At 46.7% G+C, this 23,686-nt stretch overlaps 2 protein-coding genes across 3 annotated transcripts in view; both read right to left on the bottom strand.

The window, feature by feature from the left end:
- TRIM33 (tripartite motif containing 33) overlaps positions 1-8,458 on the bottom strand; it is an 81,041-nt gene extending 72,583 nt beyond the window's left edge. Inside the window, exon 1 of the mRNA XM_073320068.2 lies at positions 7,924-8,458. Within this exon, the coding sequence (XP_073176169.1) occupies positions 7,924-8,335 (412 nt within the window). The 5' untranslated portion in view covers positions 8,336-8,458. The remainder of the gene's footprint in view (positions 1-7,923) is intronic.
- Positions 8,459-15,231: 6,773 nt separating this feature from the next.
- BCAS2 (BCAS2 pre-mRNA processing factor) lies at positions 15,232-23,152 on the bottom strand. 2 transcript variants are annotated; one of them, XM_073320069.2, is made up of 7 exons: positions 23,011-23,152; positions 21,144-21,236; positions 20,809-20,879; positions 18,724-18,885; positions 16,695-16,745; positions 16,217-16,297; positions 15,232-15,649 (listed from the first exon to the last, which is right to left on the bottom strand). In XM_073320069.2, the coding sequence occupies exons 1-7, from the start codon at positions 23,101-23,103 to the stop codon at positions 15,523-15,525; spliced, it is 678 nt and encodes a 225-aa protein (XP_073176170.1). In that variant the 5' UTR covers positions 23,104-23,152; the 3' UTR covers positions 15,232-15,522. The 2 variants fall into 2 exon arrangements, with proteins under 2 accessions (XP_073176170.1, XP_073176172.1); XM_073320071.2 differs by lacking the exon at positions 20,809-20,879.
- Between the last annotated feature and the right edge of the window lie 534 nt (positions 23,153-23,686).

Here is a 23,686-nt window from a genome sequence, read left to right as displayed (position 1 = left end):
CCATGGACTTGTGCACGTCCAGCTTTTCTAAATAGTCCCTAACCACCTCTATCTCCACAGGGGGCTGGCCATCTCTTCCCCATTTTGTGATGCCCAGCGCAGCAGTCTGGGAGCTGACCTTGTTCGTGAAGACAGAGGCAAAAAAAGCATTGAGTACATTAGCTTTTTCCACATCCTCTGTCACTAGGTTGCCTCCCTCATTCAGTAAGGGGCCCACACTTTCCTTGGCTTTCTTCTTGTTGCCAACATACCTGAAGAAACCCTTCTTGTTACTCTTGACATCTCTTGCTAGCTGCAGCTCCAGGTGCGATTTGGCCCTCCTGATATCATTCCTATATGCCCAAGCAATATTTTTATACTCTTCCCTGGTCATATGTCCCACCTTCCACTTCTTGTAAGCTTCTTTTTTATGTTTAAGATCCGCTAGGATTTCACCATTAAGCCAAGCTGGTCGCCTGCCATATTTTCTATTCTTTCGACTCATCGGGATGGTTTGTCCCTGTAACCTCAACAGGGATTCCTTGAAATACAGCCAGCTCTCCTGGACTCCTTTCCCCTTCACGTTAGTCCCCCAGGGGATCCTCGCCATCCGTTCCCTGAGGGAGTCAAAGTCTGCTTTCCTGAAGTCCAGGGTCCGTATCCTGCTGCTTACCTTTCTTCCCTGAGTCAGGATCCTGAACTCAACCAACTCATGGTCACTGCCTCCCAGATTCCCATCCACTTTTGCTTCCCCCACTAATTCTACCTGGTTTGTGAGCAGCAGGTCAAGAAAAGCGCCCCCCCAGTTGGCTCCTCTAGCACTTGCGCCAGGAAATTGTCCCCTACGCTTTCCAAAAACTTCCTGGATTGTCTATGCACTGCTGTATTGCTCTCCCAGCAGATATCAGGAAAATTAAAGTCACCCATGAGAATCAGGGCATGCGATCTAGTAGCTTCCGTGAGCTGCCAGAAGAAAGCCTCATCTACCTCATCCCCCTGGTCCGGTGGTCTATAGCAGACTCCCACCACTACATCACTCTTGTTGCACACACTTCTAAACTTAATCCAGAGACACTCAGGTTTTTCTACAGTTTCGTACCGGAGCTCTGAGCAGTCATACTGCTCCCTTACATACAGTGCTACTCCCCCACCTTTTCTGCCCTGCCTGTCCTTCCTGAACAGTTTATAGATGTCCATCACGGTCATATAAATGCCCTAAATGCAAAACTCTATGAAATGTTATGAATGGAACTGTGTACACGAGAAGAAATTAAAAGTAACTGTTTTTATAGCAATTATAATTTAGCTATGTTGCACATTACAGCATTCACCACTAACACAGCTGCTACTCTGAAACCACAAGAAGTATTAATGCATCTGATTACATGCACACTTCCATTTAACCCTATGTCTATGTTTTCCTAAAGTTTTCAGAAAACTTCTCCTCGTGGGCTCACTGGCTAAGATTTCAGTAGCCTAATGAAGTCCTGACCCTTTGTGGTGTTCATAAGGGGCTAGGAGAACTCCACATTCTCCATAGTGGGATATAATCTCCTTAACAGATTGCAAATACCTCACTGAAATATTGTGAAATTCTCAGAACAACCTATCTTCTCAGGGAGAGAAGAAAATCATGGGTGCAAGAAAAAAAAAAAAGTGGATCCTAAAGTGTTAGATGTATCTCCTTTCCTGACATTTTAAGCTTTCACTTGAAAAAAAGTTTCTATTTTTCCACATTTAAAATTTCACTGTCAGAACATAAACAAGCAATTGTGCAGATGACCAGTAACCCAGCCCTGCAGGAAACTGCCTCCATCTGGACAGTAAAAACAACTACAGAAACTCAACCATTATTTAATTATCTTCAACTCACTATCAATTGTGAAATATATTAAACCCCCAAAAGTATTTCACTGAGCATTTAGGCATCACTTGAAGGACAAAGGTAAGCATGCTTCAAAGCACTCCTTTAATACAGCAGAATTGTTTTACCATCTAGATAATAAAATGGAACTCTCCCATGTCAGTCATTTTCAGAAATACATGAAAATGGCTCTTTTACACTATCTGTTTATACTCCAGGGTAGAGTAAAACCAGCCCATTCTCCCTCATGCCCCATGGCCAATTTGTGAAATTATGGGCCTATATCCTACTTAATGTTTAAAACTCCAGATCCTTTAAGGAATCTAAGGAGTGAAAAATGAGATTAACGAGCTAGCAACGGTAACAGGACAAATTTACCAGAAAAGAAGAAGTGTCACTCTACCCCACTCTTCCCAAGGAAAAAAAATATATATAACCAATAGTTTTCACTCGCCCTTAACAATCTTTTAGCGTAGGTGTGCAAAATCTTGTAAACATAATCCAAGCGTGATGTAAATTAAAATACATGTAAAATAAAAACAATGGAGCATGTAATCAGAAAGTAGTATCCTGCAGTTGCACAGGATGCTTCAGGTGTATCAGTGGGCATGGCTAACTATCAAGACTGACAGGGAAAGTAGCTGCTCATGGCATGCTAACAGGCCATATGGATTGCAGAATTATACATGAAAGAAAAGGAGCTTCTGCAAAGGTGGCAGTAATGAAAGCAGGAAAATTTAAACATTGTGGTTTACACTGCCCATGATTGCATCACACACTGCTCAGCAATGCTGTAGCTGCCTCTGGTGCAAGAATGTTCCATTCCCACAAATACCATGATTTTCTTGCCATCTAGCTAGTTCCATCTGTAGTTTGTAGGAATGTGTGTCCATTGAACACCAGTACTCTTCAAACATCTATAGCTTTCTGGTTTTACTCAGTTCCTAGGGAACCTGCTGGGCTGATGGAAGTTTGACCATGCAGTGCTGCACCCTGTCCTCCACAGCTTCCAACAGGGCTATAATACTTCCTTGTCCATGAAGTTGATGCATTTTTCAGAGCCATCCTTGGGCATCAATTTAAATACCTATAGTCAGATGAACCACAGTACTGGATGTTTACACATTTCAATTCACACATCAGTTAGGTGTCTAAGTTGCCCCATCAAACAGGTAAGGTGTCTTTTACATCAGCACAGAATATGGCCTAGTGTTCTTTAAGAGAATGCAGGGCCGGCTCCAGGCACCAGCTTTCCAAGCAGGTGCTTGGGGTGGCATTCAGAACAGGGCAGCACTCCGTGTCGCGCGGCGGCAATTCAGCGGCAGCTCCGCCACAGCAGCTTTTGGGCAGCAGCTCCGCTGCTCTTCCGGGCGCAGCAGCAATTTGACAGCAGCTCCACTGCTGTTGCAGCAGCAGCAATTCGGCGGCGACTGCTTGGGGCAGCAAAATTGGTAGAGCTGCCCCTAAGAGAATGTTATCGGAATTTGTTTTCCATCCTTAAATTATTTATTTTCTGCAGAAGTTACTCTTTACTAATTCTCTATACTTGGGACACTTGTTTATCTGAACATGCCATTATTAGATAAAGCATGCAAAATTTGGCTTGATAATCCTCTACATCCTTTAGTACAGTACATCCTATACAGCATGCAAGATTTAGAATCTGGCCTCAGCAAAACGCCAACAGATGTGTCAAAATCCTTCAAATAAGATTTAATGAACCTTCATTTTAAGAACCTTCATTTTAAGATGGACCTTCTGATACCATTTGCTAGAACATTTGATGTGTTCTCTACTGTTTTCCAGTATACCCCAAAGATATCAAATTCAAGTTGTGCACTCTGCAAGAGCACAAAGCACAGAATGAATGAGGACTAAATTAGTGCCTTCACATAACAATATGGGACAGATGTATAGGCAGTGTCAAGAACAGGCAAGGTTAAGGTGGACCAGCTGGCAAACAAAGGGTGAACTACTGTATTAATTGGTTTATACTCTAGTTGAGAGCCTCTGATCCTTTCCAGACTACTGTACCCCTTTCAGGAGTCTGATTTGTCTTACGTACCCCCAAGTTTCACCTCAATTAAAAACTACTTGCCTACAAAATCAGACAAAAATATAGAAGTGTCACAACACATTACTAAAAATTTGCTTGTTTTCTCATTTTTACCATACAAATATAAAATAAATCAATTGGAATACAAATAGTTTTCTTACATTTCAGTGTACAGTAGATAGAGCAGTATAAACAAATCATTGTCTGTATGAAATTTTAGTTTGTACTGACTTTGGTAGTGCTTTTTATGTAGCATGTTGTAAAACTAGACAAGTATCTAGATGAGTTGATACCCCTTTGTGTACCTCCACGTGTACACATAACCCTGATTGAGAACCACTACTGTTTAGATCATAAGTACATAGCTGGAGCTCTGCAGCTCAGTGTGTATTTCATACCATGTGCAGACCATATACAAATATCTAATGATGTTTCTAACCTAAAATTCTTCAAACCTGCCAAAAGCACTCATTCTGATTGAAGACTAAGGCCAAACCAAGTTTTATTAAAAAGAAGCAGCTTGAGTTGCGAACACAAATGTCAGAAAAGTTTCAGTGATGAAAAGAATGACACTGTTTTAGAGCTGTCAATTAATCGCAGTTACTCATGCGATTAACTCAAAAAATTAATCGTGATTAAAGAAGTTAATCGTGATTAATCACACTATTAAACATAATACCAATTAAAACTTATTCTTCAATATTTTAGAATTTTTTCTACATTTTCAAATATATTGATTTCTATTAAACATTTGATGAAGTAAGCTGTAGTTCAGGAAAGCTTATGCTCAAATAAATTTGTTAGTCTCTAAGGTGCCACAAGTACTCCTTTTCTTTTTGCAGATACAGACTAACACGGCTGCTACTCTGAAACAGAATATAAAGTGTACAGTGTCCACTTCATATTTTAATTACAGATATTTGCACTGTAAAAAGATAAACAAAATAGTATTTTTCAATTCACCTCATAAAAGTATTGTAGTGAAATCTCTTTATTGTGAAAGTGTAACTTACAAATGTTGATTTTTTTGTTAAATAACTGCACTCAAAAACAAAACAATGTAAAACTTTAGAGCCTACAAATCCACTCAGTCCTACTCCTTTTTCAGTCACTCAGACAAACAAGTTTATTTACAGTTACAAAAGATACTGCTACCTGATTCTTATTTACAATGTCACCTGAAAGTGAAAACAGGCATTCGCATGGCACTTTTGTAGTTGGCGTTGCAAGGTATTTACGTGCCAGATACGCTAAACATTGGTATGCCACCTTTATGCTTCGACTACCATTCCAGAGGACATGTTTCCATGCTGATGATGCTCATTTAAAAAAATGTGTTAATTAAATTTGTGACTGAACTCCTTGGCGGAGAATTGTAGGTCTCCTGTTCTGTTTCACCAACCTTCTGCCATACATTTCATGTTTCAGAGTAGCAGCTGTGTTAGTCTGTATTTGCAAAAAGAAAAGGAGTACTTGTGGCGCCATAGAGACTAACAAAATTTATCTGAGCATAAGCTTTCGTGAGCTACAGCTCACTTCATCGGATGCGTTCAGGTGCCACAAGTACTCCTTTTCTTTTTGCATATATTTCATGTTATAGCAGTCTCGGATGATGATCCAGCACATGTTCGTTTTAAGAACACTTTCAGAGCAGATCTGACAAAATGCAAAGGTGGTACCAATGTGAGATTTCGAAAAATAGGTACAGCACTGGACCCAAGGTTTAAGCATCTGAAGTGCAGTCCAAAATCTGAAAGGGACGAGGTGTGAAGCATGTTTTCAGAAGTCTTAAAAGACAACACTCCAATGCAGAAACTACAGAACCTGAACCATCAAAAAACAAAATCAACTTTTTCTGGTGGCATCTTACTCAGATGATGAATATGAACATGCTTCGGGCCACTCTGCTTTGAATTGTTATTGAGCAGAACCCGTCATCTGGAAGGACGCATGTCCTCTGGAATGATGGTTGAAGCATGAAGGGACACATGAATCTTTAGCGCATTTGGCACGTAAATATCTTGCGACGCCAACTACAATGGTGCCATGCAAACGCCTGTTCTCACTTTCAGGTGACATTGTAAACAAGAAGCAGGCAGCATTATCTCCTGCAAATTGTAACAAAACTTGTTTGTCTGAGCCATTGGCTGAAGTAGGACTTAGTGGACTTGTAGGCTCTAAAGTTTTACATTGTTTTATTTTTGAATGCTGTTATTTTTTATACATAATTCTATATTTGTAAATTCAACTTTCATGATAAAGGGATTGCACTACAGTATTTGTATTAGGTGAAATGAAAAATACTATTTCTTTTGTTTTTTTACAGTGCAAGTATTTGTAATCAAAAATAAATATAAAGTGAACGCTGTATTTTGTATTCTGTTTTGTAATTGAAATCAATACATTTTAAAATGTAGAAAAACACCCAAATATTTAAATGGTATTCTATTACTGTTTAACAGCACAGTTAATCGCACTTAATTTTTGTAATCGCTTGACCCTACATTATTTCTTATTGTTGAATACTGATGAAAATAAACAGCGTTTTACAAAAAGTTGCATTTAGGTGCATTTCATTTAAGTGAGCAAATTTTTTTAAACAGTTGTAAAACTGGAAAAGGGGCCCTTTCATGAAAATGTTCCCAAGAGTGTTCCTTATAACCAAACCAAAATAACTATTTATAAAAACTGCTTTTAAAATGGTAATTTAAATATCTAAAAACCTGAAAGTTTCAAAACATATGCTAACTTTCAGTTTTAAACAAGTTTAGAAATAAATCCCATTATGTATCCCAATTGAACATGGAAATATTATACCAATAGACACAGCATTTCTAACATGCACATGCAGATTCTTCTAGAAAGAAACCATGTAGTAACCAGGATTCAAATGAAGTTAAGTTCTCCAAATTGTTGTTGGCATTCACATTATAACTACCAGAGACAAAATTATTTGAGAAGACTAGCCAAGAAAGTTTTCAGGTCTGTTTAACTACAAGGCCAAGACTGTCATCTTCCAGGAACATACAGTATGAGTGTCATATGAAGTATCACATAGGTCATTCAAAAAAGAAAAGGAGTACTTGTGGCACCTTAGAGACTAACCAATTTATTAGTCTCTAAGGTGCCACAAGTACTCCTTTTCTTTTTGCGAATACAGACTAACACGACTGTTACTTTGACACCATTCAAAAAAAGAGGTCGACATAAGAAAACCACCATACATAATTACATGAATTTTGCCATCCTCATTCCATCTAACTGTGCCAAAATGGATGACAACACAAAGATGCAATTTTACCATGACTGTGAATGAACAGGTTGGCAAACTAAAGGTAGCCCAAATACATACTTATTCCTTCCCAAACCACCTTTTAAACCAAACATAAAATTACCAGAAAATCAGTATTACAGCATATTCTTAAAAAGATCGAATCAACAAAATACATCCAATCAACGGCATAAGGGTGCCTAGATTTTAATTCTTATCCTACACCACTGCTTGCAAACAAAGACTGTTCCAAACGGAACTAAATTAAGACAAAACTGGGGGAGGGCTCCATGAAGCTCTCTAGGTTTCTCAAACGAGTCTATTTTTCGAGACTATGCGTGGGTAGTTCCCAACAGAGCTGAGCTAATAAGCCCCCAAAGGCTCACATGCCAGATTCGGGACTCTCCCTCTGCTCGGAGAGGCTCAGCCTGACCGCCTCGGCCCCCAAGTTCACGGCACAGCGGCAGCGCCGGGTGCCCGGGGAAGGCAGAGCGCGCTGCGGGAGTCGCTCCGCACACCGGGCGCGGGCGCTCCGCTTCCCAGAGAGCGCGGAACAATTCGGACTCGCGGAGGCTCGGCGCTCCCGGCAGCTCGGACCCCGGGCCCACGCCCAGCCCGGGGCTCCGGGGCTCGGTCCCTCCGGCAAGAGCCCAACCCCGACCTGTGCCGCCTGTCGTGGGCAGGGCGCGGAGCAGGCCCCCGCCCGGCCCCGGCCCCGGCGGCGCCGGGCCCCGTCCCGCCGCCCGGCCTCACCTTGCTGGATGTCGCCGTTGGCGCCGCCCGGCACGGGCACGCTGAGCTGGCGCTCGGGCTCGGGCAGGCAGCGGCGGCAGAAGGAGTGCAGGCAGGGCAGCAGCTTGGGCTCGGCCTCCCGCCGGCTCTGCAGGCTCTGCGCGCACACGGCGCAGGTGTCCAGCAGCGACAGCGGGCCCGGCGCGGCCGCCGGCAGGGGGGGCACTGGGCTGGGGCCGGGGCCGGGGCCTGCCGCGGCCTCCGCCTCCGCCGGGCCCTTCTCGGCCGCCGCCCCGGGACTCTCGCGCTCCTCGGGCGGGGCGACGGCGGGCGGGGCGGAGCCGGAGGGGGACGCGGCTGCGGGCTCCTGGCCGCCACCGTCCGGGCCGGGCTCCGCGGCCCCCTCCCCGCCGCCTCCTTTGTTTTCCGCCATGTTTCCTCCTTTGAACCCGACTCCCCGCTCCGCGCACGCACAGCTCCGCGCCTGCGCCCGCACGCCCCGCGTCACCGGGCTCCCGCACACGCTGCGTGCTCGTGCCCGGTAGGTACGCGTTAGGCGGTGCAGGGGCGGGGCTGGGCACGTGGCCGAGCGAGGCGCGCACCCGACACGCCGCGGCTACAGAGCGCGGGCAGCGTGGAGCGCGCGGCCGACACGCCACTTCAAGGGAACGCGCACAGCGTGCCGAGCGTGCCCGCGCCTTTGGAGGGAGCGCGTACGGCATGGCCCTGGGCAGCTGCGGCGCGTGCGCATAGCGTTCCTCCCTGGCTGGAACAAGGAGGCGCCGTGAAGCTGCTTCGCTCTTCGGCTCGGCCTCAGCTGCGGCGGAGAGCGGGCGCGGAAAGGGGCGGGGCAACGAGGGGCGGGGCTTCCTTTCCTCTCCGCCAGGCTCCCCTCTTCGGCCCGACTGGCTGAGCCGTGGCTCCCTTAGGGGCTGCAGCCAATCAGCTGCCCGGGGTGGAAGCAGGCTGCCCGGCCGCGGCAGAGCGCGTGAGGGGCAGCGGCGCAAGGCGGGCCCTTCTCCCCTCTCCAGCCGTGCCGCAGCCAGCTCCCGCCCGGCGCGGGTGGGCCGGGGCCGGGGCCGGGGCCGGGGCCGGGGCCGGGGCCGGGGCCGGGCCGGGCCGGGCCATGGGGGCGGAGGGGGAGAGGCTCTTCCCTCAGGCCTGTCCCCGGGGCGGCTGTCCGCCCAGGCCCTGGCTGCCGCCTCCCGCCTGGCCACCCCAGGCCCAGCCCCTTCGCCCCCAGCTCAGGGGCGTCCCTAAGCCGCGCCAAGCGTGAGCGACTCAGGGTCGCCCCCCAGCAAGGTCTGACCCTGCTGCGGCCACTCCGCTGAGCGGTCAGGGCCAGCGGCTCGAGGCTGAGGCCGTTACCCCCGGAGGGCCCGGTTTGTCCCTGCCAGGGACCCGAAGAGGGGCACCGTTACATTTGGTGTCGTTGTCGGTGGCCACGCTCATCACAGCACCAAGAAACCAAACCCAATGGCCAGCATCCCCCTGTCACCTCACACATAGGTGGGTGACCTACTGGCCATGCAATCCATCTTGCCCTTCCCACGGTGGCCGGCCGAGATAGTGGCTAACACCATGACTAATCCTTACTAGTTGCTAGTGTAGCTGAACTGGAAGCAGGTGGTGCTGAGTTCTGAGGGTTCAAATGCTCCTGCTCACTTGAGATAGGATGTTTAAAAAATACATATATAAAAGTTAATGTAAGGATCCCACAGTAATTATTGGAATGAATTGATATGCAACATTGTTTTCAGAAGCGAAGTTGGACATTCTGTTAAAAAAAAAGTGGCTCCCTGTTTAGCGTTTCATTTTGGTGAATTGAGGCTACCCCTTTATGAACAGGATTGGGTTCTATATTGGAGGTTGAAAGCAATGTGTAGGAGACAGTGCTTGTGTAAACTCCAAAAAGGATTTTGGAAAAATAAGCTGAAGCCAAACACCAGACCATACAGAAACCAAAAAGAAGAGTTTGAATCTAAAGGAACAGGCAGTACCATGACCCTCAACACCCCCTGCCTCATGAACCAGCAGTTGAGAGGAGTGGCAAAATTTAAAAGTTGCCTTTTGTTCACTTTTTTTGAAATCATAGATAAGGTCATTCTATTTGGGTCTTTCAGTTACCAAGTGAATAAGTTTGGGGGCCAACTACAGGCCAAGCCATGTATGTATTGGTTTGTCTATCTTATGAGCCCAGATAAACTTGGCAGGGAGTAGAAAAACAATTATTCCTCTTAAGTAGTTTCTCATACCTATTCATCTCTCCCCTGTATTCGGCTGAAACCTAAAAGGTCTCATTTTGTAGAGAATGATAAATAGTGTGAATTACCATGGGTCAGTTTGACCAGTTCCTTATTTCTTATAAATTACCTCCTCATTTGAGATATAGAACTTGTTCATAGATTACAAGATAATTTTTCATTTGCGTTTTATAGTTAATAATTTTGTGTCAAAGAAATCACAGTAATTGTCTTTTTCCTTTTTCAAGCTGTATTTTGTTATACACCTAGTTTATGTGCTCATTTGATTAAAATACTGTTTACTGTTACTGACAACCCCTATTGTCTGTGGTGAATTAATAAATACTAATTGGTTAAGAATAAGCAACAGACCTGTTTTTAAGATTACTATCTGAGTTATAAAAATAATTTACTGGATAAGTACAGCATTGAAATAGTGGGTTGTGGTACCTCATCACTAATCGAAGTGATAAGCATTAAGAGTTAGTCTAGAATAAATCAATCAAAACTGTTAAATTTAGGACCAAAACTGTAATTTGCTACTCAGTTCCTTCCTGCTTGTATCACAGTTTTCACATACCCCACCAAGTGTTTCATGTTCTCCATCAGCAGTCAGCCTTTTGTTTTCCTGCTTACTGGTTCAGATTAAGTTTTTCACAACTTCCTAAAAGTAGGTGTGGTTGTACTGGCCTCCTTGCCAGCAGTCTGAGGCTTCATAAAATATTCATATTGTGAACAGGCTTTGGTGACGGGTTATTTTGCTGTTCACTTTTAAATAAAGTATATAGTCATTTCATTACATATCATCTTTCTGCTGCACATTAATAGCAACGCAAATGACAATCATACAGAAGACAGAAAATTAAAGAGAACCATAAGACTACATACAAAATTAGACAAAATACAGTTCTGTCTTCATATCACCATGCAGATATTGTTTGAAAGAAGCAACTACAAAGTGTAATGGGGCTATACTGCTTGTTCCAAACAACACACATTAACCAACATACACCAGTAACACTAGCTCTGATTCCTGACAAGTTCTCAAAACACATTTTTCATCCAGACCCATCCCCTCAGTATGTCACAGCATGGATGCTGGCTGGTTAACCACAGTGGAAAGAAGCTGCTCTGCTGATATTTTCAACATTCTAATTCAAAGCATAAAAGATTCCACAAGACTGACAGTAAGTGCAGGACTAGTTCATGTTATCTTCCAGTCCTAGAACCCCTCTCCTGCCTGAAATCTCAATGTGGTTTCAGCTAGCTTGATGGGTTCCCTGAGTCCTTGGCATCATGCTTGCTAAACTACCTTTTAATAGAGATAGTGATTGCCACTAAAAAGGCTATCAGCCCAAATGTTAGGGAAGATGCAGGTACTTGTGGCAGACGCACCATACACTGTCTTCCACAGGACCTCAACAAGAATTTTTACCCAATGTGATCTCTGACTTCATCTAAACCAGATGACCCACCTTATCTGTGTTCTTTCCTAAAATCACATACCGAACAAGGGGAGGCTAGGCTTCATACCTTAGATGTACTCAGAACTCTCTCCACTTACCTTGATACAACCAAAACAGTCAGGGTCTCTCCTAGACTGTTTATTGCTTCTGCTATTGCAGATAGGGTTACGGGTCAAGCTACATCATCCCAAAGGCTTTCAAAATGGGTCTCTATTACTATGTTATAAGCTCACTGTAGGGCTAATTTAGCTGACATGAGTAGGTCCAAGTTAAGACAAGCCCAAACAAGTAATTGCTGACACCACTAGCTATTGTGAATATTTATAGTAAGTATGGGAAGAGAGAAATTAACACAACTAACTATTGTAGGTGTGTTTATAGTAAACCAAATAGGCAGGAACACAATGAACTGATAAGTTTGCCTTAACTAATCTGCAAAGTGATTTGTCCTCATATAGAAAAAGTATAGCTATAAGTAGCTAGGAAAGATGTGTATAAACTGTGTAGTGTGTGACATGAATTGGGATTATGGCTCATCCTGTACCTAAACTCCCAGCACCTTCGTCTGGCCAGCCTGGGCAAAGAGCTGTTAAGTGCCTAATGAAGTAACCTGAGTGATGAGCTGGATCTGAACTGAGTTTTTTGGATCCTAGAGAACTGGATAAAGTCTTTTCCCAGAACTGGACCAGGTGTTCTGGATAAGCCACATGGAAAGGTCTCAGAGGGAATCCCAACACTAGCTAGTTTAGAAACCTACCCACCAAGTCAGGGCAGAGCCCATTTGACTAGGGCGCAGGCTGCATCTGTGGTTTCTTTGAAAGGTTTTCCATCTTTGAAATCTGCAGGGCACCTACTTGGGGATCAGTACATGCATTTACAAAACACTATTCCCTCATTGAGGCTTCCCAGTTGGATGCCCATTTTGGCAAAGCTGTCTTACAATCACTGGTTTTGTAGATTCTGAGCACCCACCTCCTCCACATCAAGTCACTGTTTGTTAGTCACCTAGAGTGGAATACATATGGAAGGAAGGATACCTACTCTGTAATAAATGTGGTTCTTCAAGTTGCATTGTCAATATGTAATCCATCATCCAGCCTCCTTTCCCACTACTAAGGAGTCTTAATTCCTGGATTCTGATTCTCCTTGGCAAAGGAACTGAGGGAAGGCTGGTCCTACTTCACTCTGTATGCCCTTACGGGTGGGGAATGAGGGCAATCAAGGCACAGGTGTGGCTCCAACAGACACCGCTGAGATCAGAATCTTTTGGCAGAGCACATGACAGCCAGGAATGGAATACATATGGATAAGGTAAGAAACTTATTTTTGAGAGACTTCTCTGCTTCTCACAAGTGTCACAGCATCACTGGCAACACATTACATAAATTTCTCTAAGCAAATCAACTGGGGCTTGCAAAGGATGAAGATCCCAAAACGATGTGTCTCAGAGCAAAAACTTACCAAGCTGCCTGATGTGATTTAGGAAAATTTCCTCCCCTCCTATTCAAATGATCACGGTTCCATGGAATTGTGGTGGGGCTTTCTATTAAAGAGGGCTCCCTATACTTTTACACTGACAATCACCTACTTCTCCATCGAGCAGCCAAAGCAGCAAGGTGTCCTGTTGATTAACACAATGAGATAAAGACTGCATTAAAGAATGCTTACGTTTGAATTTAAGATAGGGTCACACTGAGGTGCCAACCTTCCTTTGCACTCCCTCACCCCAGCATACTGAAGGACCCTTACTGGGCACTATATTTCTTCGGTACTTTATCATAAGTCTCCCTTTCCCATTCACAAATACCCAGGGTATAGGAGGGAGCCTGGGCTAAAGTTAACAGGATACTGGACATGGCAGTAGGTGCACATTTCAGTTATGCATATGGACGTAAACAAAACTGAGTACCAATTTTTGTTGTGTTAGTACAATGCCAAGTGTAATGGGGCCTAGTCCCTGACTGGGGCTCCAAGGCACCGCTGCAATACAAATAATTTTCAGCAGTAGTTGCCATATAAAAGCAGAGCCCTGGCATTCAAAATACCACCATGAAAGCCAAATTTTAAAATGCCTAGAAAGAAAAGGACTTACTTGTAATAACATGTGTGCAATGATTGTGTGTGTGGCTATCAGGACAAAAAGGAAGGAACAGCATCACAGTACCTGAAACTTCAGAGTTACATTTTGTAGCAGGAGCATAGTATTTTGGTATAAGGTCTGACCATTTCATTATATCCTAGAGTGCTTGGGACAAACTCTGATTAATGTAAGACACTCTTCATAAGATTTCAAGAGTGCTAGTTCTGAAACAGAAACAGAGGGACAAGCATAGCAAATACTTGGGTTTGAGTAAGCAGCAAAGAATCAGTTGTAGAAATGACTGCATTAGACTGATCTGAGGCAGTGAATTCTGTATTTTAAAACTGGTAGAGGGATGGGTATCTATCCCCATGAGGGAAGCGTAGCTACCTTTGGCAACTTAGCCAGTGATCTAGTATAAAATTTTTCTCTATCAGGTAAGTTGACTCACAAAGAGCAGAGCACGTTGTTCATTTAAACTCCTGGTTTAAGAAACTAACAACATGATATTTTATATTAATCCACTGTAGCTGGATTTTATGTTCATATTTAGAATTGGAGGTGACATGCAGATTAAGAGGCAACAGGAAGCAATTCACAGCTGTAAGGGATGAGGGCAGCAGGGGACCACACTAGGCTACCAGTAGGAGAGAAGGTCAGGCTACCAGTAGGAGAGAAGTCACACCAGGCTTCCAGCAGGAAAGCGATATTCTGACAGCTATATTTGACATCATCATCCACATGGCAAACAAAGATCTAGCCATTACACTGGAGTCTGTGACTGATACAAATAAAAATAAGGCAAGAATTTTAATCTCTTTAGAAGGCTTTAACTGTAGTAAGAATCAAATATATTTCTCTTTTTGGTTCACACATAACTGTATCCTGTTTATTACTAAGGGAAATCTACTCAGTCTGAATTCAAGATGCACACTTGCTATTAGAATATGGCCATTCATTCCTTTAGATTAAGTACATGCTCCAGTTCCTCTTACAGAATGGCCTAGTGACTTGCAATAAACTATTAACGTTAACTTTTCTTGCACTGTCACTAGTCAGGGTTGTTTCTTCCTTCTGTGCCATGATATCGTATGTGGCTGAAAAATGTTGGACAGCATTTTGCCCTTTGGGTAGTTGCAGCAAGATCTATGGCGTAATTTAAAAACTGCACCTAGAACTATGGACAGGTGCCTTATACACTGAAAAAGATAGTCTAGATGAGAGAAAGAATGAGATCAAAGCAGCAAACCCTAGATCTGCCAGACAAGCCAAAGTGCCAGGAAATGCAAACAACAGCTTTTGCAAAGACCAGCAAAAGCTCCTTCTAAAGGTCATGGAGATAGAAACCACAGCAATGAATCCACTCTCATTAGTAAATTCAAAACGTTGTCTCAAGAAAGAACTTGTTCCATCTATGGCCTTGATAATATCATGCTCTCTAATGGCTCTTATGAAATGAAACATGCGTACAAGCTTAAGGTACCTACATGAGGTTCAGTATCTGACAATGCTCAGATGTTTACAGCTATCAGAAGCCAAAGAAAGTTAGAAAGATGTTTATTTCAGGTATAAGAAATACAAAAACAATTAAATATGGTTCTGTCCAAGAACCAAAGATTCACACATGAAATCCTTGTGCATTCAGTCTATGGAGCAGGATTTTTTTTTCCTGAATCTGCTCTACCTCCTCCTAGTCTTAAAACAAGAAACTGAACACTGATGATGGTTTTCCATCTCATTACACATGCAGATATTAGAGAGCCTAAGGACACGTGGCCTCTCCACACAAAAAAGTTGCAAATGTGCTGCAGTGAATGGCAGGGGTCAGACCTCAGAACTCTTGCTCGATGTTCTCCTTGTTGGCCTCCCCATGCTGCTGTTTAATTTGTAAGATTTCGTTTTCTAGTTGCACAATCGTTCGCTCAATCTCATAGTTTTTACTGACCAGAGACACCCACCTGGAACAGAACATATAAAAACCCAAAATTTAAATACTAATTAAGACTGTTCAGAGCAATAACTATTTCTATAATTAAAGCAAGGTAGCTGCGCCTTTGGATCAGTCCATTAGATACAAACAAGAAAGTAGTTCCTCAATATCTGATAAACTTCAGCCACTACATATGACCAACTTAAACAGAGTAAGTGATGGAACGTTCATTCTCGTTACTTGATGTTAAACCACAATGTGCAAAACCTGACACATTCAGATTCCTGACAGTTAGAAAACTAAGAGTTTTAGAAATAAAGTAAGTTCTGTAGGTGATTTCAAATTGCTAATGTGTCCTCTGCCCTCCCTATTCAGTCACTGCTTCAAGCAGCCACACTGACCAGTTAAACAACTATTACTTGCAGCTAGTGTTCCCTGATAAAAGATGCACAAGGTGATGCCAATCCTGTAAAGACATCTAACTGGGTCACCAAAAGCCTGTCGGAGGCTATCCTCTCAGAGGGAGAAAAAAACCCATGCAGAATGTGTATTTGGGGAAGAATTAGATTAAGAGAAGGAGATTTTGGACACTTACGTTGACTCCATCTCTCGTAACTTAGACCCAGCTGTGAGCTGCATGTTCTTTCGCTGCCAGTTGAGATCTTGAATGTTTTTCCTGGGAGAAAATGTTACTTGTTTAACCACACAATTGCATTCACTTTTTCTGCTCCCCTGGAAGTTTAACATTTGCTATTGTGCTTGAAATGCAACCCAGCTACTGGAAAGGATCCTGGATACCCAAATGCACAGCACCAGAAGCATGAAGCTCAGTCACAGGCATGCATATAAACTAAACCTAAGTACCACGTCTAAAGAGAAAGCGGACTGCGGACATAAAATTCACCACCTGCTGCTTCAGCACAAAACCAAAAGAAACATGACCAGACCCTCTTCTCTACAACCCTGGCAGCAGCCTAGGGATGAGTGGAGGCCTTTCTATATCGGTTATTGGGGAATTCCCATTAGAGTTCCTTCCAAGTTTGAACACAAGGATGAGAAAGGGCTGCACTTACCTCAATTTCTGTAGTTCTTTCTGCGCTTGTTCGATCATATGAACCAGGTGTCTAATAAGCAAAGATGAAAAGTGTAAAAACAGGAGAACACATTAAATTTATCAGCTCACTCAGAGCTATACAATCAGAGGGAAGCAAGGAAAAACAAAGACTGGTATGTCATTTATTTCTCCCAAATGACATAAGGGCAACATGATGGTCATACTCCCCACCCAGGCCAAGATGTCTGATATTTGCACCTCACCTTGAAGAGGCACACTGTATCTTATACAACAATTTTACAGTAACTCTGTATGATTTGGGTTGACCTGCTGGGAAACAATTAAACACATAGGCCCTAAACTGAAAAATGCACCTCAAAATACAACAGGCAAAATTACTGACAAGACTTTTTATTGATTTATCAGTGTGATGCTAAACTTTGAGCAAAAAGTCCCTTGGAAACCTGTATTTGAAAAGATAAAAATATACTCAAATTGGCACACATTATTCCCCACAATTTTCCTACTCAAATAAGAAAAATAAAGGTTAATGAATAATTTAGGACACACACATATTGAACTATGATATCCAGAGATGAAAAATTGCTGAATGTTAAAAAAAGTTTACATTTTGTTAATGTTAATAGTTTATGATCATGTATAGAGAATGAGTTGGATAGACCAGTGTAATACTTATGCTAAGGCTCTGGCCTAGTCTTTCCTTGACATGAATTTTGCCAATTTCTCTCTTAGGAAGACTTGCTTAAATGATTGTTTACAGCTGACAGGACATTTTATTTTGTTCACAGAATTTATTGGGTTGGAGGACACAGACAAGAGAAAGGTAATCAGTGCAATAAAATACACAAAACGTCATGCCAGAAAGTCCCAGTACCGGGAAAAGCAGGAGTAAGGTGACACAAAGATAATGTGGACAACATAAGTGACATACACTGAAGTTTGTGCATGCGTATTGTACGTGTTATGTAAGACATGGTGCTTAATGTTGATTGGAAGAAAGCTAATGCATATGTGATGTGGAAAGTATAAAAAAAATACAAAGTGAACGAGGACTGAAGTTGGAGAGTATCTGTCCAGAGACTGAGATGACCATCATGAAGTGGAGAAGAGCGTCCTGGTATCCTGGACTCAGTAACTTGGGACCCTACCTGTTCCATTTTATCTGTTTGTTATTTGCCACATAAATATCAGAAACTATAAGTGACAATATTTGTACATTTTCAGATAGAATCAAAGACAAAGCCTGACTAAGCATAAATTTGGATGGACTCATGCTTCAGTTTCCCACCTTACACTTCAGTTAAGGGCACAAACATCTACCAGGAATTCTCCAACCTCTTTCATTCTGTAGAACTCAGAGCTTCTCTCAGACATCTCTGTGAATGCCTCAATCCTGTCTCTGTCTAGGTTTTAACATACTCCATTCTGCAAACCACCCAGGAAGGGCTCCACAAATTAGCTTGAGAACCACTGAGGAAAGCAGATTCTGGCTGGTTCCCTTAATAGTCACTCAAGACAGATTTCACTGTAAGGTCTAAAACCCCATCCCCCTCTTCCAATCTGCCCTCTAATAAAACTAAACTTCTTCTGCAGAAAGGGAGGAGGAAGATCTGGGGACCCTGAAAAGATGGACACAAAACCAGCACATGTTGCAGCTGTCTTCTGTTGGGCTCCCTGGGCCCCATTGTATTTGGAACAGTGAGAGAGCCTGGAATATGGGATATGACTGTTAGGTGCATGGCACAAGAGAGAGGGTTGTGGCAATAGCAGGGCTACTGCAGCAGGCTATGCAACCACTTCTGTGGTCTCAATAGGAAGGGTAGAGAGAGTTCCCTTCCACCATCATCAGCATACAGACTGATCATATGAACTCTACCATGGTTCCAGGATAGGTTCTGAAGTTGTGAGAGACATTTCAATAGAATTCGGTAATTATTCTGAAGAAGTTATATGGAAAACACCTGAAAAACTGAAAATTGACACCACTTTTGTCCAGTATTTTCAGAAGAAAAGAAGGGACTACTTACTCGTTATACACTTTCCAAGCATTGCAGCCATGCTGAGACATTAACTCCAGATTCTCAATCCGAACAGCCTGATGCTCCAGCTGAGCCATTGAGTTATTAACACATTCTTGCCATGCTGTGATATCATTCTTCTGACCAGAGGAGGGAGCAGGCAGCTCATACCTGAAATAAAGCCAACCAGAAAAATGTCTCTCAACTACAATTAAGGTGGTATCATTTAGACCTTCTAGAACCAGTTTTGCTCAGAAGCACAAACTCTGACCAAGTGTCAAATCTAATGTAGAGAAAGCCATCAGCTCAGAACTAGTCATCAATACACTCCGTATGCAGAACAACTTTTATTTGCTCAATTACTATGATTTCAAATGTCTCTAGCTGAGAACTGCAGGCATATCACTAAATACCTAATCTCTCTCTACTTCTTGTCAGTCGTCTTTGCTGAAATGAGATTTTGTAATTTTCTACAGCAACATTTCTCACTGAACAGACCCAGGCAGCTCTTAAAATCATAGCAATTAAACTCCCATGGCTGGCCATGTCATCTGACTCCCAGCGCCTCCTGCACGACACCAGGTGGGCAGTACCCCAGGGTGGCCTGCCAAAGGGGGCACCATGCGCAGGGTTTGCCTGATTCCTACGCGACCTGCAGAGAGCCAGCTGGGCTGGCGGAGACAGCAGGCGGAGCAGCAGTGTCTGGATGCGGGGGACCCAAGCTGGAGGGGGGCAACTGGACAAAAAGCCGAGCCATGTGACTTCTCTAGAGCAGGGGTGCACGCCATGCCCATGGGGGCCAAGGGCACCAAAATGCAAGTTCACCCAGGGTGCCATTTTCCCTAAGGACAGCCCTGAAGTTGCCATGGAACAGCTGTTCCTCGGGTGCAGGTGGCGCTGGGAGGGAGGGAGGAGGAGTGGGGCTGGAAGAGGTGGGTGAAGGGGTAGAGTTGGGGTGGGATCTCAGGCTCAGCAGGGTGTTCAAGGGTCCGCAAAAAATTTTAAATCAAAATGAGGGTACTCAGGTTGCTAAAGTTTGAGAACTGCTGCCCTATAGTATTACTACATTTGAAACAGGCTTTCTATAAAGCAAGAACTTCACATCATGATCATATTAGATGAAGATGGGAAGGGGATTCTAAGGCCTAGAAAAGTTAGCACATGCCTAGTTGCCTTTGGATCTTCGTTACCTACTGTTTACCAGAGATAGAGTCCAAAGAGTCATGCTCAGAACCAGCCATCAAGATAGAGAAAATAGAGGAAGGAGTCTTGTAGTCCATTTTTATTTAGTAAGAAACAATGCAATGTGTAGCTATTTGTCAAAATAAATGTAATGAATGAAATACAGCCTATTACTGCTAGAAGTAGCAGCTTCCCATTTCAAATTGTCCATACATTTAACAGAGCTGGGCTGACCTATACAACAGGAAAGGTTATCTGCTGAAACTTAAGGGTGGTCAGCCTATCGTGCGTCTCAGCTGGATGTCTCTCCACTCTGGCAATCCTGAGTTTTCAATAGAGAGAGGTTGAAGCTATTTGAACTTGCCAAGAAGTCTGAGGCTCCATGGCTGCATCATCTAAAAAAAGATGTGATTTTGGCTTCTCTGTTCCTCCTGTTAGAAAACGAGACTATATGTTTTAAAGAAAAGTAGCCCTAATTAAAGCTGCAACATTTTCAACAAAACAAAGCATTATTAAAAGCAGCTGCACAAATAAGGACAGGTCTACACTTAAAATGTTGCTTTGGCACAGCTGCACCAATACAGCTGCGCCGCTGTAGCACTTAAGTGAAGACGCTCCTACGCCAATAGGAGAGTTTTTCCCCTAGTTAATCCATCTCCCCGAGAGGCAGTAGCTGTGTCAAGAGGAGAAACTCCCCCATCGACATAGCGCTGTCAACACAGAGGGTAGGTAGGTATAACTATGTCGCTTAGTTTTACCAATATGGGTCTGTACTGTAGACCTGGCCTAAGAATCGTGCACTACACAGCATCTGTCAGCGAGAGCAGGCCTGCCAGGGTCTGAAATGGTCCCATCCAGACCAGGCCTTGCCCACGTGGCTCACAGACGTCGCTTGTGCGGACTCTCACTCACCGTTTCATGCTGAGGAGCTCTATGGGCTGCCGAGCTGCCAGGCGCTCAAACTCATTCCGCATAATTTCCGTCTGTTGGTGCAGAGCAGACAGTTACCCACAGCCAAGTAGGGGGAAGGACAGTCCCAGAGTGCTCCCACCCCTGAGGGCAGGAGAGGCCGGAGCCCTGCCACGCAGTGACTGATGGCAGCAGTTTTCTTTGCACCTCAGCCCCACAGTGAGGGCACAGCTGGCCTGGGCTGCAGCAGCCTCCTGGCAGGACCCTGTAACCAGGAAACTTCAAGGCCTGGCTCTGGCTGCCCACAGCACCTCCCTGTGTGTCCAGCCCTGGCTCACCTCAAAGGCACTGTAGTCAGGCGTGGGCAGGTAGCTGAGGTAATTCTTAGTGGGCCGGTAGCGTCGCGTCTCCTCCTCCACCAGGGCCGCAGCCTAGAGAGAGCAGAGCGGAGCAGGGTCAGCGCACCGTAGGGTTACGTCCAGGTTGTCCTGGACATGACCCCTTTTGTGGTCCTCTGATCTCCATCCGTGTGTATTTCTGACATGTAAAGAAACATCCAGGATTTTTCCTTGCAGATCAGAATGCGCTGTAGGTTTTCCTCCACCAGGAGTGAGCAAGCTTTGGGACCCCGTCATTTCTCTATCCCCACAGCTTTGCGCATTGGGCCGCTGTCCCCTGTTAGTTATGGCTCTGTGTCTCCACACCCCGAATGGTCCCACCCCTGCATCACAGCTGCTGGATCCCGCCTGGCCAGGACTGCCAGGTACGCACACACCTCCCCCCCGTCCCACATTCCCCCCACCCCACCCCTCCTCCCGGTACCCCCCCCCCGACCCACATTCCCCCGACCCCTCCCCTCGGTACTCCCCCCCGTCCCACATTCCCCCCACCCCTCCTCCCGGTACCCCCCCCCGACCCACATTCCCCCGACCCCTCCCCTCGGTACTCCCCCCCCGTCCCACATTCCCCCCACCCCGTACACCCCACCCCTCCCCCCGGTACCCCCCCGTCCCACATTCCCCCCACCCCTCCCCTCCCCACGGTACCCCGCCCGGCCAGGACTGCCAGGTACGCACACACCTCCCCCCCGTCCCACATTCCCCCCACCCCTCCCCTCCTCCCGGTACCCCCCCCCGACCCACATTCCCCCGACCCCTCCCCTCGGTACTCCCCCCCGTCCCACATTCCCCCACCCCTCCCCTCCCCTCCTCCCGGTACCCCCCCCCGACCCACATTCCCCCGACCCCTCCCCTCGGTACTCCCCCCCGTCCCACATTCCCCCCACCCCGTACACCCCACCCCTCCCCCCGGTACCCCCCCGTCCCACATTCCCCCCACCCCTCCCCTCCCCACGGTACCCCGCCCGGCCAGGACTGCCAGGTACGCACACACCTCCCCCCCGTCCCACATTCCCCCTACCCCTCCCCTCCTCCCGGTACCCCCCCCCGTCCCACATTCCCCCCACCCCTCCCCTCCTCCCGGTACCCCCCCCCGTCCCACATTCCCCCCACCCCTCCCCTCCCCTCCTCCCGATACCCCCCCCCCCGTCCCACATTCCCCCCACCCCTCCCCTCCCCTCCTCCCGATACCCCCCCCCGTCCCACATTCCCCCCACCCCACCCCTCCCCTCCTCTCCTCCCGGTACCCCCCCTACCCACATTCCCCCGACCCCTCCCCTCGGTACCCCCCCCGTCCCACATTCCCCCCACCCCGTACACCCCACCCCTCCCCCCGGTACCCCCCCCCCGGTCCCACATTCCCCCCCCCCCCTCCCCTCCTCCCGGTACCCCCCCCCGGTCCCACATTCCCCCCACCCCTCCCCTCCTCCCGGTACCCCCCCCCCGGTCCCACATTCCCCCGACCCCTCCCCCCGGTACCCCCCCCGTCCCACATTCCCCCCACCCCGTACACCCCACCCCTCCCCCCGGTACCCCCCCGGTCCCACATTCCCCCCACCCCTCCCCTCCCCTCCCCTCCTCTCCTCCCGGTACCCCCCCCCGGTCCCACATTCCCCCCACCCCTCCCCTCCTCCCGGTACCCCCCCCCGGTCCCACATCCCCCCCACCCCTCCCCTCCCCTCCCCTCCCCTCCCCCCGGTACCCCCCCGTCCCACATTCCCCCCACCCAGTCTACACTTCTCCAGGTCCCTCCCCTGTGCCCCACGACACCGGCCGTGCACCGCAGGGGGCGGGGCCCAGCACTCACCGCCTCCCGTACGCCCGGCGCCTCATAGCCCTGGTCGAAGTAGGGTAGCGCATCTACCGCTACCTCCCCGGCCACCGGCCCCGGCCCCGACATAGCAGCAATGACCGCGCGCTCCGCTCCGCTGCGCCTGCGCGGTGGCCCCCACACCACTGCCCTCAGGGCGCCTGCGCCAGCCCCTTGCCCTCGGCGCGCAGGCGCAGAGAGACGCGCTCCGAAGCTGCCCAACGCGCACGCGCAACCTGGAGCGCCTCATCCCGCCACTTTCCGCGCGGGCGTGACATTCGCACGCGATGTCTCCTCAGAGGCCGGGAGTTGAGGCGCTGCTGCCCCAGCCCTCCCATGCAGGGGCCGTTGCGGGCCCTCCCTCAGGGCGGGGCTGCGGACAGCAAGACCGGCCCCGTGCCCGTCGCCCCAGCGCTGGGGGGGAGGGGAGATGCACAAACGCTCTGGCGGTAGCCGGGCAGGACCTGACCCTGGTTTGTCACCTCACGGCCACAGCTTGGCTGGCAGGGTTACGCCAGGGACGAGGGAGCAGCGTAGGCAGCCCCTGAGGGCTGTAGCCGCTCTAGGCAGTTGTGCGGAAAGGCTACAGCCACAGAAGGGAGCCATGTTGACAAAGTTCCTAAACGGAGATGGGTCCCTGCCTGCAGCCACCCCCGGTCAGTTTACCCACCCC

Source organism: Lepidochelys kempii, chromosome 21 (genome assembly GCF_965140285.1).
Source record: "Lepidochelys kempii isolate rLepKem1 chromosome 21, rLepKem1.hap1, whole genome shotgun sequence".
NCBI lineage: Eukaryota > Metazoa > Chordata > Testudines > Cheloniidae > Lepidochelys > Lepidochelys kempii.
The sequence above is the reverse complement of the archived record's forward strand: the minus strand, read 5'-3'. Positions and strand labels throughout refer to the sequence as shown.